We start from the raw sequence: 18,990 nt of genomic DNA, 5'->3' as shown, positions 1-18,990 counted from the left end.
GTCCGCGTCCCCCGAAAAGCTGCTCGCCCGCCTTGGCGGGGCCGGGAAGGGGACGCGGAGCGGGGTGAGGCCGGAGCAGCGCTTTTTGCCGCCTGGGTCCGTCGGGGCGGAACGCGGGGCGGAACCCGGGGCGGTGAGGTGATGGGGCCGGCGGGGAGAGGAAGCGCGAACGCGCCTTCCGGTGGAATGGCGGCTGTCCCGGCGGGGGCCGGGGCCGCGGCCGGCCCGCATGCCCAGGCTTGGCCTTGTTAGAGCTCTTCCTCTGGAGAGAGAGGGGCTAAGGCGGGGGCCGGCGGGGTAGCGTGCCAGCGGTGCGTAACACGGCAGGGAGGGCAGCGGCGGTGTGGGCCCGGCTGGGCGGCTTCTAACGGGACAGCCTGAGGGCACCGCCGCCGTCCTGCTCCGCGAAGGGCAGCGGCGGCTCTGGGAGACGGGCCTGTGGCTCCTGAGACGAGGCGGTGGGAGCGGGCCGGCAGGCAAGCCTCCTTCCCTTCACGGGGAAACCCTACCCCGAAGCGCCGAACCGCCGGAGCGGGATATTGCTGTCGCCTTAAATAAGCAGCAGCCAGCTAGCAATGCTTCTGGAGCCTCTGCCCTTGGGCTTTGTGTCGCAGTGGTTTTGGTGATGCTGAACAACTCGTCGTGTTTAACGCGTTCTGTTATTTCTGTCCCAAATACATGCTCTTCCTGCGCCCTTTCCTCCTTCAAAATCAGGAGAGTTATTTGTGCTTCACTGGTCAGTAGTCGGCACTCTAGAGCTTACCTGAGCGTGAGTGTGAGCTCTGATGTTAATTTTTCTGCTTTGCGATTTGCAAATTTCTTTGAGAAATCTATTTAGTGTTTGCGGGCATGCAGTTATGCTGCATTTTTAAGGCTTAATAGCATTACTTTTACAGATCTGACACCGATTTAACCTGCAAAGCAGTAACCTGGAAAATCGTAACTTGACCTAACTTGAAAAGCAGTTAAGTTTCATGATTGATTTGCGCGCAAGTCATATCGTTACCCATTTCCTGTCATAAATGTTTGGTTTACTTATCTTGGCAGGGAACAGTTTTAGAGATGGGAGCTACAATGTTAAGAATTACGAGGAAATTTTCAGTGAACGCACTGAAGTCATCGAGTTTGTGCAATGAGGTAAACTTCTTCCCAAATTTTGATACTTCCTCTGTGAGCAAAAGAAATACTCCGGTTACTCCAGCAAACCTTTTTTTTTTTTTTTTTGTCTTTCCTTTAAAAAATGGTATCCAAACGGAACGCGTAATTTCATGTTGGAATTGGACTTCACATAAGTCAGAATGTGGAAGTTGAATTTGTAGTTTTTCTGTAAACTTTTTTAGTTATCAGTGATTTTGATTACCTAACACTTGTCATTGTTAAATTTATATTATTTACACAAATAATTAGAAGTATTTAAAATACTGTGGCTACAGCCAACATGTTTTGATGCTATCATGAATTTTTAATGGGCTTCCCAAATAATATTGGGATTGGACTTGGTTTAAACCTCGGTGCTACCATCTTCATGCTTCTGCTTCCACATAGCTGGTATTTTGAGCTTATATAAATACCTAACAACAGTATCAGTTCCTCTAGATATTTTTTTAGTTTAGTTTTCTAGAACTGGCAAAAATGTAGCTACAAAGTGATTGCTTATAATGATTAATATTCCATATGAGGCTTTTTTTTTTCCTTTTTAGCATGTGTATTTCAGGAAGACAAAAATGAGAGTCATAAGTGTGACAGAGCAAAACTGCAGTCTCAGAAACTACAGTTCTCCACCAGGTATAAGATTAAATTATTCTCTTAGTAGTAAGGATTACTCTAAAAATGAGTAAGAATGCTTTCTAAGTTGTGTTTTATTGTATTCTTTTGGTCATTATTTATAGAATTTGGTGTATGAAGCGCACAGAGCTTTAACAGCGCAGTTAAAAGGTTCAAGGACTGAAAAGAAGTGTTTTGTATTGCTGCTCTTTTCTCAGTAAGTGTATTGTATAAAGCCTTTAGAAAATAAGAAAAAGGAAAGTTACAGATCTATAAGGAGTCAGATCAGTTGTGAAGTGTGCTGGAACCTCTGTCCAGTTGCCTGAAGTATTCACTGGTTATCAACTAACTGATGATAGCCACCATGTTGGACAAGGGGGGAAAGACAGGAATCTGATTAAATAGAAGTTTTAAGTTATCATTAGTTTATTTTCTTTGTAGACTCAGGATAAAAGAGAGTAAAAAGAATAAGATGCATAGAAAACAAAATTTCAGTTAAAGGCAATTTTTGCTGGTTTTTTGAGTAGCTACACTGAGATTGAATGGAAACCGACTGATATAAGGTAGTGTTGGCAGTCAGGGACGCTTTTTCTACATCAGGATGGAGACGGGAAAAAAATATTGGCAGCTGGTGGGTAACCAACTTCTTTTTAAAAAAAAAATTGTTAACGGATTCATCACTGTGTATCTTCACAAAAGTCTTTAACCTGCAGTCATCTACATGAGAAGACGACTTACTCTTAATTGCTAATGTCAGCACAATCTCTGTTGCTACGTATTACTGTTTCTATGTAGTTGTCTATGCAATGTCCTTGCTGTCTACTGTATTTATCCCTGTTTTTTCTGTGCTGAATACTTGAGTGTGTCACATGGAGGCACAGCTTTATTCCATACACAGGAAGATACCGTGACTTAGACAAGCAAGAGATCTCAAACTTATCAATGTGTTATTTCGTGGGTTATTTTAGAAACTGGAGGGAAAAAGGCAGTGTTGATTGGAGTGTTTATTTGGGGGAGGGGAGGGGTGGTCGTGTGGGTCTTGGTGAATTTCCAGCCTGCTCCCTTGCTTCTCCTAAGATCAGTCTTCTCATCAGGATGTTAACCTATAAGATGCCTCTTTAATGTCTCTCTGGTAAGAGGGATGATCTGTAGATGGTGAAGGAATGTTAATTTAAATATTGTTGAATTCTGTTTGGCCTATGAAAGATAAACTAAAGTGCTAGGAAAGTGAGTTCCTGAAACGCAACTTAAATAGCTTAAGTAACTGAATTATGGATTAGTTCTATAAAAATTTGGCTTGGTAGCTTATTTTCCAACTAAATAGGGTGTGAGAGAGGAAATATCTTTCAAGAAAATACGTGTTTAAAACTCCTCAGTCCCATGTTTTCTTAACCTAGGTTAGTTTATGTTTTCTCCCTGAGAATTATGCTGTCTAGCTTCAGCATTTAAAGGAAAAATGACTTTTGAAATTTGTTATCTAATAGCCAGTTCAGATGAATGTCAGCATTACAGTTGTCCTGAACTGTGGCATGTTTTGTTATTGCTTCTGCAAAGTAAGATTTTACTGTGCTGATGATACTTTTCTGTGTTGACTTTTTCCTATTGTTTCTAAATTACAGCCGTTTTGAAGAGTTTCTCTTTTTTGAGAGAGAGATTTACTGACAATTAAGTACATATCTTTAGAAATTTGAAGTGGTGGAGATTACAGATTGTCATGGGTTGTGGCTCTGAATCTTTTTTTCATAAGTTTTTTAGGAGTTTTCTTAAATATATTTAATTTTGTTAAAATCCATCATTTCTACATTGGGATCAGTCTTACAAATTGTTGTTTTGTTTTGTTTGTCTCCAGGGGATGTTAAGTCTCTGCGTTCTGTCATTAATCCTCATATATCCAGGTATGTCATGCTAGCTTATTTTTCAGATGCAACTAGCAGTCAGAGCAATTGATGTGATAAAAAGTCATGGGTTGTTGCTATGCCCATCACATGTATAGTTCATGTGCATGTTCTAAATTAAAGTTAGTACTTTTACTTTACTTTTACCCTTCTGACATTTCAATATAGAATGGTTGTTGGTGTTGGAGAGGTCTTGGACTGTCTCTTGTTTACATCATCAGAACCAAAACTGGACACTTTGGGAAGCTCTGAATCCGTGGTGGTTTCTGGGAGCTGAACAAGGTGGAAGGGATGTCTTGGCAGCTAGACCACTGCTGTGGGCAGGGCTGTATACTTTGTGTTAGTGGGAGTACTCAGCGGTGTTAAGTGAGGGCCTTAGTAAGGAGGGCAAGGTAATTAGGGGCTCAGGTGCTAAGAAACGGCTTCAGGGTTAAGTTCCCTTGGAAGACTGCTTCTGTCCTGAGGGCAAATTCAGCTAGCATTAATGGTGAAATGGGAGCTGATCGCAAGCCTGTGATGTGCAGAGCTAGTGAAGCAGTTTTGGAAGCTACTGGCGAGGCACTTCAGAGTGGAAGACTTGGCTGAACAGAATCAAGAAAACTTCGTGGGAACTTGGGTGTTATATTTGGGGCATAAAGGGTATATATGCAATGGATTGTTTCAGGCACCAGGAGTTAGGGATTGGGGTGGACGAGAGGGTGGAGGGGCTGCTTCTGTCTGTGGGGAGGGCAGATGGGTGAGGATGAGGCCAAGAAGTGGCCTTCCCCTGAAGTGAAGCATGGAAACCTGTTCCAAAACTCTTGAGTACTACTGACCTGAAGAAAATCCACCATTTCAATACTAACGTACTTCAGTACCAGAATGTACGCTGTATCAGATATGCAACACAGGAAGAATGTTATTCATCTGCTATGCTATTCTCAGTGAATATTAATTGTTTATACAAGTAACAATATCACTGAATAAAAAAAATGACCGCAGTAAAAGCAATGTTTTCACATTATGCAGAATCCGAAACATTGGCATTATGGCCCACATTGATGCAGGGAAGACTACGACAACGGAGAGAATGCTGTATTATTCTGGATACATAAGAACACTTGGAGGTTAGAAATACTTTTTGTATTTCAGTAGGTTTGAGAGATTTAATAGTGTACAATAACGTGCAATGCATTTAGAGGTTGCTGGTGGAATACTTAGCACAGAAGCCAGTTGTTCCAAAGTTGTGCTGCAGTATAATGAAATTTTAATGCACATTCCATTATGTTCTAACGCAGTTGTACTTTGAGTAATCATAGGTTCATATTTTCCTTTTACTTTTAGTGCATTGATTTGCTTAACACTTAATTAGAGGTTCTCCTTGTTTTACTTGTTGCTCATTGGCTGTTTGGTAAAGCTATTTCTTCAGTTCTCTTTTGACCTGTAAAGAAACCAGATTAACAAAAAGTTACTATTTCTTTTGAAAGCCATAGCACAGGAAGAATTCCTTGCATCAACAACTCTCATAGAATTCTTCAAGATTGAAAGGGTCACAGCAGCCTGCATTTGTGCTACCTTTTGACCTTTTAAATTTAGTTCCCTGTTCTCTACTGTGTACGGGAATGGTAGAAGGTGCTGGGCTTGTGGAGCAGTTGAACATGGTAGCCTGCTTGTTTAAAAACTTGGTAGCCTGCTTCTCTTTTTATTAAAAATAAAAAAAACCCCATGCAAAACCCAACCTCTTACTTATCTTTTGGGGGTTTTGTTGTTGTTTTTTTTTTTTTTTAACTTTAACTAATTATCTTTTAATTACTGAATTTTAAAATGTCACATTCCATACAATGAATGCAGCGAGGTTTCTTAAAACTGTAGTTTGTTCGTGATTTTGGACTTTGCTTTAGTTTTCAAGTTTCTCATGGTGTTACTAGGATTAAGAACAACAAAAAGGTTGTTGGAGTTGCTTGTCTTTGACTTACAGAGCATTTGTTCTCTGGAAAGGGAGCCTGGTTAAATTAGCTGACATTATCATTTTATGAAAAAGGCTAGTTTTCATAGCTTATACATATACAAAAGGGACAGTATTTCCAAATCTCTCTCAGCATCTGTATTCAAAGACAATTTCAGCTTTTGAATTATTTATCTACCCATCTGTAATCCTGCTTCCTATTCACAGATGTTGATGATGGGGACACAGTGACAGATTTTATGGTACAGGAGCGAGAACGTGGTATTACCATTCAGTCTGCTGCTGTTACATTTGACTGGAAGGACTACAGAATCAATCTGATTGACACCCCAGGTACTACACTTTAGCAGTACTCTCATTATTAGGGGAGAGTAGATGAGGTGGAGTGTTGTAGAACCTAAGTCTTAGTTTTAAATACAATGTGCTATTTAATTGGTTTATTTGTGGCAGTAAAAAGGCCTATACTGACCTCTGTTCAGCTTTGCCTCATTATTGTTTGCTGGTGCCTAATCTAGCTTGTTTAAAGTGACCTCACACATTTCCACACTAAATTGCTCTCAGTTCTGGGATTGTAATGTAACAATCTTATGTGTTTCAAGGACTGATGGTTTTATTTCTCTGCAAGTGAAGACAGGGTTGTTCTGACATTTAAAAAAAAAAAAAATTGTAATGACCTGTTGATGTTGCGTGTTTGATTTATGATGGTATAAAAGGAAGATTGTTTTTTAGGTCATGTGGACTTTACAGTGGAAGTTGAGCGTTGCTTGAGAGTCCTGGATGGAGCTGTAGCGGTGTTTGACGCTGCAGCTGGTGTTGAGGTAAAAAGAACTGATAGATTTTTAATTTTTTTTTCTAACAAGTTAAATCAGACTGAAATAATAATAATAATGATAGTACAGAGATGTTGCTCTGTATTATCTCTTTTGATGCTTTGATAAAAATTCAGCTTCAGGAAGCTGAGTATTTAATTTCAAGTGCTGTTAGTATACAGGAATTTCCATGGTAATAAGGGGGAAATAAGTGGGATTCCCATTGAAGTCGGGGGGGGGGGGGGGTTTTTTTGCTGTCCTTTACAAATGTTGATTGAGGTGAATGCTTCTGGCTAGCTCCACCAGTGGAAAGAAATGAATATCTGTTCATTTCTCATTTTCAGTTTTCATGTAGAAAATGAGTAATTTTCTCTGTCCCCAATGGCCTATTTAACATGCCCTTTGGGGCATAGTCAAGAAAAGGTGGAGGCAGGCTGGAGTTTGACTTTATAGCATGAGATGTTTGAGCAGTTCAATCCTGTAGAGAAGTTACACATTGTGAAATCACTGTTACATGGGACCTACCTTCTTGACTTGCTATTGAAAAGCTTTTAGGAGCCATCATATATGAACCTGAACTGAATAAGAGCCCCCACCCCCAAACCCCAAACAATTAGATCTGCTTGTGGGGTTTTTTTTCTGAAACTGTAGGAAATTCTTGCATTATTTCCATGTATTGGTAAGAGACTATTTCTGAATCTGAACTGATTGTCATATATACCTGTTCTAACTTTCAAATAAAACTGTGTATCATAAATGGCTCAGCAGTACACAAATTACTAGCAAAACCACAGTAGTTTTTAGTGTTGTATGTGTAGCCACAGAAATGCTTGCCTGTGTGTGCTTAAGTATCTCGGCAATGAAGTCTTAAGTCTCTACATTACAGAGTTTTTTCCATATATATCCCGTGTAATGCTTAGTTTCTCTCCATGTTCCCTTGCCTGTATGCCTATGTGCCCTTAGTGAAGGACAGTGAATGGCAACAGCTGGGAGAAGAGACAAAGTTGCTTTTGGAGTTCATCTGTACTGCTAGATAACAGGATTGTTGCAACGCATTCAGCATAGTTCCTTTCTGTACTCTGAACTCGGTCCCTCATCAGAATTCGGAAGTGTATAGTTCAGCTATGGACACTAATGTTTCCGTTTTGTCTTTTGCTTTAGGCCCAAACTCTGACAGTGTGGAGACAAGCGGACAAACATCAGATACCACGAATTTGCTTTTTGAACAAGATGGACAAAAACAGGGCAAGGTATTTAGACAGTTATTTTAATCATTGCTAAAAACCTCTTAAGAGAATGTATCTAATCAAGTTAAAGTTTTTCCATTAAGCATAGAGCAAGCCAATTATGTTAATACTTACTATATAGGTCTTTGATTATACAGATGCATATTTTTGTGTAATTTTAGGAGTAGTCAGTAAATAAGGAATGTTAAACCTATTTTACTATATCATTAAGTTTTGTGTAACTTAGTATCTGTTGTTTTAATATAGTTTTACATATGCTGTTGAGAGTATCAAACAAAAGTTGAAGACAAAACCTTTGCTTTTACAGGTAAGCTTAGAAATTAAATGTTTATTTGCTTTCTTTTGAATGGAACTCCTTTCTTAATTTTTTGCGGCTGTCTAAAATCCCTACTTTATTTGCAGTTCCCCATTGGGGAAGCCAAGACCTTCAGAGGACTGGTTGATGTTGTGACTAAGGAACAAATAATTTGGAAACCTACTTCTGATTTGGATGATGGGAAAAATTTTGAGCAAAAGCTGCTGCGGGAGGCTGATGATTCCAACCTGTTCCAAGAAGTCCAGGATGCCAGAAATACCTTAATAGAACAAGTAAAGTTCTAAAGTAAATACATAATATATTTAAACCCATTATTTAGAACAGTAGAAAAAATAGGCTGAAAGGGACCTCTGGAGGTGTCTGGTCCAGTGATCTGCTCAAAGCAGGGCTAACTTCAGCATTAGATAAGGTTGCTCAGGCTTTGTTCAGTTGAGTTTTCAGGTCTCCTAAGGCTGGTGATTACAGTCTGTTTAGGCAGCCTGTCACAGTGCTTGATCATCTTTGTAGTGAAACATCACTTCTTTTTGTCCAATGGGAATTTACAATGTTGCAACCTAAAAAGGCGCTGCTTGTCCTGTCCTTGTGTACCTCTGAGGAGAGTCTAGCTCTATTTTCCCTGAAGCAGGCCCACCACCACTACCATTTCAAGTAGTAGGAGACAGCATTTGCATCCTGCCTTAGTCTCTCCAAGTTAGACAAACCCATCTCTCTGGGCCTCCAGCTGCACTCCAACCACCTTAGTCATTTTCAGCTGGACTTCCCACAGTTGGTCAGTCTCTTTTGTGCTGGGGAACCTAAAAGCAGACAGCGTTTTAGATGCAGCTTCACAAGTGCAGGGTAGAGGGTACTGACCACTTGCCCTGATCCACTGGCTATGCTCTTGCTGATGCAGCCCAGTATGCAGATAGCCTTTGTCGCTGGAAGGGGATGCTGCTGACTCATGCTTTCTTGTCCAGCAGGGCCCTCTGGTTGACTTCTGCAGAGCTGTTTCCTAACTAGTTGATACCCACTCTGTATCAGCGCATGAATTGGTTCTGTCCCAGGTGCAAGATTCTGCATTTGTCCTTACTGAACCAATTTCAAATTTCCTTCACTTCCTATCTATCTGTCAAAGATGCTTAATGGATATTGGAAGTGTTAATATGTGATGGCAAAACATGCTGAACAGAGAGTTGGACTCCCTAGCTGTACAGTGCGTGCATAAAACGGAAAATACTCCCTGCTTTATAAATAGGGAACTGAAGAAAGCAGATGCTAAATTTATCATTCAGTTGGCTAACATGGCATCTTGTACTGTCTTAGATGCCAAAAGATACTTGGGACATTCACATAAGGCCTGGCAGATGTAATGACCCAGAACCTGCAGGATATCCATACCCTTCTGGAGTGGCAGCTAGAAGCTGGATAGGATGTTGCAGGGTGGTCAAAATGGTACTAAATACTGTGTTAGGGGTAGCTGAATTCCACCATAAATGTTGTTCCAGATCTGTCCAAAAAGTCTGTGGGAGAGATGAGAAAAGAACAGTATAAGTACTTCTTTAACATAAATTGTCATACTGTGAAGCTAAGAAAGGTAATAGAAACTTGGTCTACCTGATACCAGGTTTTGCATGGTTGACAGCTCAGAAGGGGTGAAGAATGGAAGAATTAATGGAAGTGAAAGAACAATTTGCCTGTTGAGCAGTGCGAACATTTGAAATAGTTTGTCCAAAGTGTTTTTCTTCTCCCCTCAGCTGGCATTTTAAGATCCCACATTATTTTGTGTGATTTATATAATTATATTGGAAGAGTTGGTTGTACTTGAGAGACTCCAAGTAAGTCTTCTCTGCAAGTAAAAAGTTGGATTTTTTTTTTTACGTTCTATTTGCTTTTATACAACTTAGAAGTGTAGTAGTGATTACATTTGAATGCCTACTTCTGTAAGCAAAAATATGGGAGGTTAACAACTACGTTTATCTTGGATATCGATCTATTTTGCTGGAAGCGCTGCCCTCCATACAACTTTGAATAACATTGTGTGCGTGCATGAACACATGATGCTAGGCTTTCAGTTTCCTTTGAAACATCAGAATCGGAGAGATCCGTTTTATATTGCTCTGAGTTCAGTATAATGTATACACAGTCTGGTTTTCAAATTTCCAGGTTTTAAATGGGGATGTTCTTCCTCAGCCTCTTATCTTAAGAAAGGTGTTGTCAGATAGAAAACTTTGTAAGAACAGTTTTGGGTTTTTCCTCTGGTTTCTGGGCCCTTGCTGAAGAAGGAAGGGGTGGACCAGTAGCTTTCTATCCTATTAATAGTTCTTATCAGCAACACTGTAAAATTTAGTAGTTCTAATACCAGCCATCTTGCACACTTTTCTTTCACTTAATTAAATGAACGCTTTCCTTTATCTCTCATTATTAGCTTGGTTAGACTTCTAATTGCTTATCAGTGATTCATTTCAGTATTTGGTCAATTGCTGTCGTAGCCACTAGAGGGGGCAAAGTGCCTTCCTGCACTTAGGGTGTCCCGAGTCTATGACAGTGCAAGGTGTGTATGAGAGGAGGTTAAAAGAGTAGTTAATTTATTTATCAAGCTAAGTGGTACAGTTTAAAAACACAGATGAGTTCTTGGACCTCCAAGCCTTTGCCCTGAAGAAGGTCAAAATGCCCTGAAGGCTTGACTGTTTCTTCCAGCTGTGCGTATCTGTTGGCTCGCAAAGGTTACTTGGTGCTTGTTTCAGACATTGCCTTGTTTGCAGATCTGAAATACATTCAGTTATACCCTTCATGGCTGTCACTGTTCAGCTGCAGGCTTTTTCAGTTTCAGGGAGAAGTACAAGAATTCTGTCTCCCACTGATGTTCTGCCTGTCAGCAACTTTATGAGTTGATTTCTCCCCCCCCCCCCATCCTTTGTTGAAACCTTCATTTCCCTAATTTTCTGTGGCTTGAGTTTATGATCTCTGATGTCTTTAAAGGCTTTGTTCCTGCTCTGTTTAGCTATATGTCCTAAATAACTAAGATTCGTGACTTATCTGTGAAACTGCTATATGCCAAATAAGAACTATTCTGTTGAAGGTTGCAGATCTGGATGATGAATTTGCTGAACTGGTTCTAGGAGAATATAGTGAAAATTTTGATTTAATACCAGCTGACAAGGTAAATTTTACATTTCATTATTTATAGACAAGTTTTTACTAGTTGTTATTCTGAAGGGCTAGGTTTTTCTTCCTTTGGCATATGCAAATTATGATTTTGCAGATGTGCATTTTTTATCAACAACAAAAAAATCACACCAGCTTTTGTAGTGAATTTAAGACAAAGTATATTCTACTTAGTGCGAATTTTACATGATAATGCACTAACTATGATTCTCAGACATGGTAGGCACAATTTTACAGGTAGGGTACCTTTGTTCAGGAAGGTTGGGTTTTTTAAAGTTAGGCTGCTGTGAAAGTGTTTAGGGGAAGGTGAATGTTATTTCCAGGTAGAATCAGTACAGTTTCTTTCTGAGCTGCTGATTCTTACTAACAAAAGTAGCATCTCAACTGCTGTGGATTGGTTGAATCTTCAGATACTGCATGTTTAAAGTGGTGAGGTACAACGTTCTGAATTAAAAGGGCTGTTAGAAGAAGAACAAGAACAGCTGCAGATCTGCATGAAATGTTTAGAAGTCTTCAAAGCAGAGTCTTCTGTTTTAGCATCTGAATATTTGGGTTTATAGTTTGAAGCTCGTTAAAAGCAGTGAAAGGAGTTTGGATGAGTAATGTTATATTTGAAAACATACTTCTTAACTTTGGGGGATTTGTTAGCAATAGTTGATAGCTGGAATGCAATTTAAGGCTAAACTGTAGTTCACATGTTAACAGAAAATAATTATTTTTTGTAGTTACGGTCTGCTATCCGCAGAATCACGCTAGCTCGGAAAGCGGTGCCTGTGCTCTGTGGCAGTGCACTGAAGAACAAAGGAGTGCAGCCATTGCTGGATGCTATTACTATGTACTTGCCTGCACCTAATGAGCGTTCATATGAGTTCCTGTAAGTACAAGGAGGAAAGGAGGGTCAGGAAAAAGGAAAACTAAATAGGAAAGCATAAAAGGAGAAAATGAAAAACATCAACAAAGCATTCATATCTTTAAAAATGTTTATTGTTTTTAGGTGTTAAATAACAGTAAAGATGTGCAGACATAAAAATACACTTGACTACTGAACGTGCTTTGGTCAGTGCAACTGGAATTGTGTGCATTTATCTGCAGTTGTCAGACTTGCAGCTTAGAGTTCTGAAGTCTGTTTTTAATCTCAGGATATTGCCATTTTACAAAATTGGGGTCTAGGGATCATCTTTAGTATTGGCTGAGTCACATGACATCTTACGTACCCTACTGGAGCTGAAACTGCTTAGGTTAATATTTTTTGGTATAAGTGATGATTTTTAAAAATCTGCCTCTATTAGTATTACAGTAAGAAACATATTGCTTCTTAAATGAGTGGAAATTTAGTTAAATGTGAGTTTGAGTGGATTAATCCTACAAGTGTGCTTTTTGTTGTGCTTTTTATTTTGTAGACAATGGTACAAGGATGACCTGTGTGCCCTAGCATTTAAAGTTCTCCATGATAAATGTCGTGGCCCACTAGTTTTTGTTCGTGTTTACTCAGGTTCACTGAAACCTCAATCAGCTGTATATAATATTAACAAAAGTTGCACGTGAGTAAGATAGATGTGTGGTTTAGTGTAGCACTGGAATGTCTGTTAAAGTCCTGAGTAATTCAAGAATTTCATTTTCAGGGAAAGGATGAGCCGGCTGCTCCTGCCTTTTGCTGATCAGCAAATTGAAATACCGTCACTAATGCCTGGCAACATTGCCCTTACTGTTGGGTTAAAACAGGTAATGGAAAACACTGATTCTGTAAGAGAGCTTGTTTCACTAATGTGCTTTCTTGACCTGGCAGATACAGTGCTGATTACATGGAAAGGACTGAAAGCTGAAGGTGTATTTTAGTAGGGTTCTGAGCTTGTATTTATATTGTAACTCTTAAAATACAGTGCAATGCCATGTAGGGACCTCCTGTGGGGAAGGAGAGCATGTTCTAAATGTTACCTAAAAGCAACAGCTTAACTTAAATTGAAGTAAGTTTGTTTCATGCTTGCTTCTTTCTATTAGTTTACTAATTCAGTGTTTTATTGTCTGAACCGGCTGCATAGGTCTCATTTGCACAGATTTTCTAAAATGTAACCAACTTTTGCAAGCATAAGCAAATTTTCATTTACCAATACTGTTCTTTGTGGCTTTATATCTTGACTGGTAAGTTAGATTTAAAATGCAGTGAACTGGACAAAGAAATGTTAGTCTAAATTTAAGCACAATTTTTCCTCTTCCAGATCATTTTAGTTATTTCAAGAGAGAACTTAGAGTGATTGTCTATGAATAAGTAAATAAGTGGCATTTATCACAAGTAGTTTTGAGGAAGAGAAATGGTCAGGGTTTGTGGTTTTTGGTTTTTGGTGTTTGGTTTGGTTTTGGGTTTTTTTTCCCTATCCCCTCCTCTCCCCCTCCTGTGTCTTGTGGGTCACTGGGTGTTCATCTATAGAGTGCCACTGGAGATACCATAGTGTCATCAAAGGCTTCAGCAGTAGCTGCAGCACGCCGAGCTGGAAGGGATGCTGGGGGAGAGAAGAGGTCTACCAGTGACGTAGAGAGCCTTCTGCTGGCAGGTGTTGAGATCCCTGACCCTGTCTTCTTCTGTACAATTGAACCTCCTTCAGTGGCCAAACAACAAGGTACAGTGTAGCTACCTGAGAATATGATCAGATATTCTACAATTGAGATCTTTAAGCATAACCATATTCTCATCTGTAAGGAACAATGCTCATCCCTAATCCATGCACACCTGGTTGCATGAGTGAGTTGCACAAATTCATTAGTCCAGTGATCTAGTAAGGCCCCTTGTGGTGTTTTGCACAGATGATATATTTTAGATTATGGTTGTCAGTATCCTCTGCTATTACTACATCAAGCAGTACTAGTACTTTTCTAGTTTTTGTGTCTAGAAAAGTAGTGGTTCTTCATTTTGAAAGAAGAGACGGAAGCACTTTCATTTTCTACTGCCATGCTTAATTTTGCTGCAGTCACGCTGGTGTGCTGTACATAGTATCCTGAGTACAAATAATCTTGAAACATGGTGGGTTTTTTTTTCAGTCAGCACTCACATTTTTACTCTATGTGTAAAGTCTTTGCTTACCAAGACTTCTGTGTGTCTAGTTAAGGTTCACCTATGCAGTATGACCTGTAATCTTACTGCCTTTCCCTAGAATCTGTACCAGAGAACTTGGTTATTTGACTCTTTTTGGAAATAGGTACTTTAAACTCTGTATCTTCATTCGAACAAAGCTGAGCTTGGTTGGGGGTGAAGAGGAGGAAGGGTAAGTACCAGTGTAGTATGATGGAATGGAGGAGCAAGGTAAAATGCAGATTTGGAGCAACATGTCTGCAGGCTGAGCCACTGGGTTGTAAGGAGTTCCTGTTTTGGGGGAGTTTGGATGTTTTGTTTTGTGGTTTTTTTGTTTGTTTTTGTTTTGTTTTTTTTTCCCAAAGACTGCAAGGGAGATAAATGCAATCTCAGCTGTGAGTTAATCATTCTGCAGCTGCTTTCCTGCAACTGCTTTCCTCAGTAGTTAATGAGGAATCAGAAAAAAATAATTTGCATTTGAACTTTTTCATGTTCAACTCATTTTGAAATACTTAGGTAAATCATGTAAGAGTTAGTTGAGAATTTGTTCTTACCTGTAAAAAGGGAGCAGTACTTTTTACCAACTTGATGAAGCACTTACAGTTTCTATTATGTCTTCATACGAGTACAAAGTACCACTCTGAAAATGGTATTTTTAATAATTAAATAAGCACTCTATAGCGTGCAGTTAATTTGTTGGAGACAATCTGAAGTTGCAAGTTGCTTGTAATTTGAGCTTACTTTGCCAAAATCTGTGCTTCTCTAAGGTCCTTTTGATTCCTTCTGAGAGTAAGATTTGGCCTTATGAGGAAAATAATGTTAGACTTTCTCAGTGATTCTCAAATTACTGAAGTCTCTTTAGATATAATATTTGATATTTATGTACAGAATTGGATAATGCATTGAACTGCCTTCAGCGTGAAGATCCAAGTTTAAAAGTGAAGCTAGATCCTGACACAGGACAAGTAAGATGAATCTTCTATTGCTTACCTTATAACCAAGCTCTATTTTAGAATTGTCAGGACCACCCTTCAGTTAGGTCATTTACATATTGAGATTTTCTTGAATAAAAAGGACCCTCTAAATGTTCATATCATAGATGTACAAAGTTCTGTGCATCAAACTAAAATGAAGCCTTGTGCACTTGTGCTTTACAGAGTAGAGGAAGTCATCCTGTGCTCTGCATGTTTTTGACAGTTCTGTATTTTAAGTTTTAATTACACAGTCTTCAAGATAATGTAAGATGACTTTTTTTATAGTGGTCACAGTAGAGGTAATTACCCCCCCGGTGTTTGTGTCAGATGACCTAAAGCAGTTTTCTCTCTAGGCTCCTTTGAATTTGAAATATTTCTAAGAGACTATTAAGAGCATGCAAGCCCTTGCTTAAGCAGTTTGTATTGAAATCTGAGTTCTGCATTTTTTTCCTCTTCTCTCTTAACTCTTCTCCTACTAGACTATTCTTTGTGGCATGGGAGAACTACACATAGAGATCATTCATGACCGAATCAAACGTGAATATGGAATTGAAACTTATTTGGGACCTCTTCAAATAGCATACAGAGAAACCATCCTAAATGCTGCCCAATCTACAGGTAAAATGAGCGAATAGAAGGAACATCTTGTTTCTGGTTTTGCAACTTGATTTACTTTAAATGATCTACTGAGTTACTTTCAGATCAATTTTGTGTATTAGGTTTTTTTCCAACTGGTTGTTTCGCCTTTTTTTCCCCCTGCAGATACATTGGACAAAACAGTAGGAGATAAACGACACTTTGTAACTGCAGAGTTAGAGGTGAGGCCCAGGTTAGGGGAGAGAGCAACGACAAAACCCGTCATCGAGTACGCTGCGAGTGTCATTGAAGCGCTACCCCAAGAACTCCAAGGAGCTATAGAAAATGGAATCACCAATTCATGCATTCAAGGTAAATGAAGTGCTATGACAGCTGTACTGGTCTAACATTTCTGTAAGAAGCAATGTAGTATTTTTCTAGGAGGAAAAACTGCTTGGTAGCTTGAAAACTGGAAGATAGTACGTATTAACATTAGATGCAAAGGAAAATTCTGAAATGTTCTTGACTACAAAAATTGCCAAACACTCCTTTCCCTGTGCCAGGAATGGAAGTCAGCATGCCTTTGGTTTTAGGGCTGATTTCTTCTCAGTCACTCAACAGTGAGCTTGGGGTTCTTTTGGTTTGTTTTTTTAATCTGGTATAAGAGATAAGGCATTTACGTGATGACAACATGTAAACCACAGTGGTGTGACAGAAGTGGTTTCAGAGGCCAACATGTACATACCACGCTTCTGTTAGAGTTACTGATGGGTTTTTTGGGTTTTCAAATATGTTAAATCATGAAAGTATACAGTAATAAGCCTTACCTAATTGCAAAGTATAGGCTTTCTAAAGGACTAAAAGTGTCCTTTATGTTAATAATTTGTGACTGAAGAACTCTCCCTTACAGTAAAATTAACAGGCAGTGGATTGATAAATGAGAATTACTGTAGAAGCAGCAGCACGAGGTGTTTTTCTCATGTTGCTTTGTTGAGTTGGAAAGCACCTCTCATCTCTGGCTGTGGAATGAGTCTTGACTGTGTGCTTTCTTCATACTCCTCGAAGACATTTCAGAACTGTGCTGTCTCCAGCCTAGAATTCGTGCCATTAAGTGCTTTAAAAATACATAAATAAATAAATAGATCTGGCTATGTTCTCTGTAGGAAGAAAAGCTGTGTGTTTTTTCTCGGATGTGTTTCAGGTCTCCCATCCATTCTAATACAGTTTTTGGTCTGGTTGAGAGTGCTGGGTTGGAGGGAGATAACCTACCTAGGACACTAGACATGGTTCATCCCTCATGGAATTGAGTTAACCCTGCAATTTTGGTAGTGGGTTAGTATCAGGCTTTGCTGTGATCACAGTGTGTTGACAAGCGCACTTAGGAACTTCTGGTTCTGAAAATTATCTGTGCTTTTGGTAAAGAGAGTAAGAAAGTATGAGTCTAAATTCCTTTGTCTGTTTTGGCAAAGCTAGGTAATGACAAAATCACAAAATGAGGAAGAAGACTAGTAGTCACGCCCTTCAGGGGGAGGAAGGGGAAGGAGGAAAGTGGGAAGCTCCAAATTAATCCTGAAACTTTTTTGCATGTGTCTTAACATTCTGAAAAACAGATATGCCTTTTTTTTTTCTTTTTCTTTTTTTTTCTCTCCTTCCCTAGGACCCTTGCTTGGATTCCCAGTTCAGGATATAGATGTGACAGTGCAATCGCTGACAGTGCATCCTGACACCTCCCACACAATGATTTCAGCCTGTGTCTCCCGTTGCATGCAAAAGGTACAGTGAAACTGTAAGCTGCCGTAGAACATAGTAGCATGATATACTACTGGGGAAATACATGTGTATCGGCATCTGTTCTTCTCTGACAGCGTAATGCCCTTGCTGGGGACTTTATAGCTTTTGGAAGTAGAGAATTTGAGAAGCAGTGTTAGCTTGAGTTATGCAAGTACTTATGTCCATTTTCTGAGGGGAAAAGAAAAAGGGAGTCAACATAACTTTCATTACCTTCCATGCAGGCTTTGAAAAAAGCTGGTATACAAATACTGGAGCCCCTAATGAACATAGAAATCACAGTAAGTGAAGATCATCTCAGTGCAGCACTCGCTGACCTTGCACAGAGGAGAGGCACTATTCAGGAAATCCAGAGTCGTCAAGATAACAGAGTTGTGGTTGCTGCTGTTCCACTAGCAGAAACAATGGTATGCAATTATCTTATTAATGGTAAAATGCAAATCTGCTCTTTATATGCGCAAAAATAATTAGGCTTCCGTTCACTTTTCTTGTTGTTATGGATGAGTAAGTTTGGAATGGATGTTTTTTATTGTATTTAAATTACTGAAGGTCTGAAGCAAGTGCCCACAAATCTAGTAGTGTTTTTGTACCTGATTCAGATTGTTAAACCAGCATGTTTTCAACTGTAAGTAAGTCAGAGAAGTAGTAAATACTACTAAAACAGGTTTTAGAGAATAGTATTTTAAGAAGTGTACTAGGTTGACTCATGCATGCATTGCACTTCTAATACAGTAATATTTAAAAATTAACTTCCTAATATGTTCTAGTATACTTCTGACTCTCTCTCTCTCTCTCTCTGACCTAAGCAGCCTTCTGTGCTAACTTCTATTCCTGTATCCTAAACTGAGTGACATATGTTCTCCATTTTGCCCAGGGCTACTCCACAGTTTTGCGTACTCTAACATCAGGCTCAGCAACCTTCACTTTGGAGCTTGCCAGTTACCAAGCCCTGAACAGTCAAGAGCAAAGTGCACTTCTTCAGAGAAGGATGGGGCTGGTATGATTGCTTTACTCTGTAGAAAAGTAAAGGTATTTTCTATCCACCCTGTTAAATATCTTCAAGAGCCTACTTATGTACACCAGTACGTTCTGGGACCAACTGGTTGTGGTAAATGATAAATTAGCAGCTGTACGAGCAGACTGTGCTTTTAAGTGTCCAAGGGAAGGTTCAAGAGACTGCGTTCTTCTGCCATGGCCTTGTAATTGCAAAGCAGCCGAACCAGAGATGCAACCACACTTTGCTGCTTTGCAAATTCTTATCTTACAGGTATCTGCAATGAGAAGTGGTGCAAATTCTCTTCATAGAAATGAGTGCTATGTGCACCTAAATGTGCCATTAGGACCGCTTCTTACTTTAGTAAGTAAAGTTTGTGAAGTTCATGTCTATAAATGAAATTACAGTTTTGGCAGTCTTTATCTTGATTTGCTTTCAGCTGAATAAAAGAATAGTAGGTTAATAAGCATTTTA

At 39.4% G+C, this 18,990-nt stretch overlaps 2 protein-coding genes across 6 annotated transcripts in view; one reads left to right on the top strand and one right to left on the bottom strand.

The window, feature by feature from the left end:
- The window catches only part of NSA2 (NSA2 ribosome biogenesis homolog (S. cerevisiae)), a 4,856-nt gene extending 4,625 nt beyond the window's left edge, over positions 1 to 231 (bottom strand). The window contains exon 1 of the mRNA XM_010582870.1: positions 126 to 231. Coding sequence (XP_010581172.1) covers positions 126 to 231 — 106 coding nt within the window. The remainder of the gene's footprint in view (positions 1 to 125) is intronic.
- On the top strand, positions 195 to 18,942 carry GFM2 (G elongation factor, mitochondrial 2). Of its 5 annotated transcripts, none has more exons than XM_010582812.1 (21): positions 195 to 277; positions 1,048 to 1,137; positions 1,701 to 1,785; positions 3,614 to 3,659; positions 4,668 to 4,765; positions 5,812 to 5,937; positions 6,334 to 6,422; positions 7,575 to 7,663; positions 7,907 to 7,967; positions 8,063 to 8,248; positions 11,035 to 11,115; positions 11,846 to 11,994; positions 12,521 to 12,661; positions 12,743 to 12,842; positions 13,546 to 13,735; positions 15,073 to 15,149; positions 15,638 to 15,776; positions 15,921 to 16,106; positions 17,392 to 17,507; positions 17,747 to 17,929; positions 18,397 to 18,942. In XM_010582812.1, exons 1-21 carry the CDS (start codon positions 230 to 232, stop codon positions 18,523 to 18,525), a joined length of 2,409 nt encoding a protein of 802 aa, XP_010581114.1. In that variant the 5' UTR covers positions 195 to 229; the 3' UTR covers positions 18,526 to 18,942. The 5 variants fall into 5 exon arrangements, with proteins under 5 accessions (XP_010581114.1, XP_010581116.1, XP_010581115.1 ...); XM_010582813.1 differs by having other exon boundaries at positions 226 to 311; XM_010582814.1 differs by lacking the exon at positions 12,521 to 12,661 and having other exon boundaries at positions 195 to 276; positions 1,047 to 1,137.
- The last annotated feature ends 48 nt before the right edge of the window (positions 18,943 to 18,990 follow it).

The sequence above is a fragment of the Haliaeetus leucocephalus genome, unplaced genomic scaffold (genome assembly GCF_000737465.1).
Source record: "Haliaeetus leucocephalus isolate CR32 unplaced genomic scaffold, Haliaeetus_leucocephalus-4.0 Scaffold849, whole genome shotgun sequence".
Classification (NCBI taxonomy): Eukaryota; Metazoa; Chordata; class Aves; order Accipitriformes; family Accipitridae; genus Haliaeetus; species Haliaeetus leucocephalus.
This window is presented reverse-complemented; position numbering and strand designations above follow the sequence as displayed.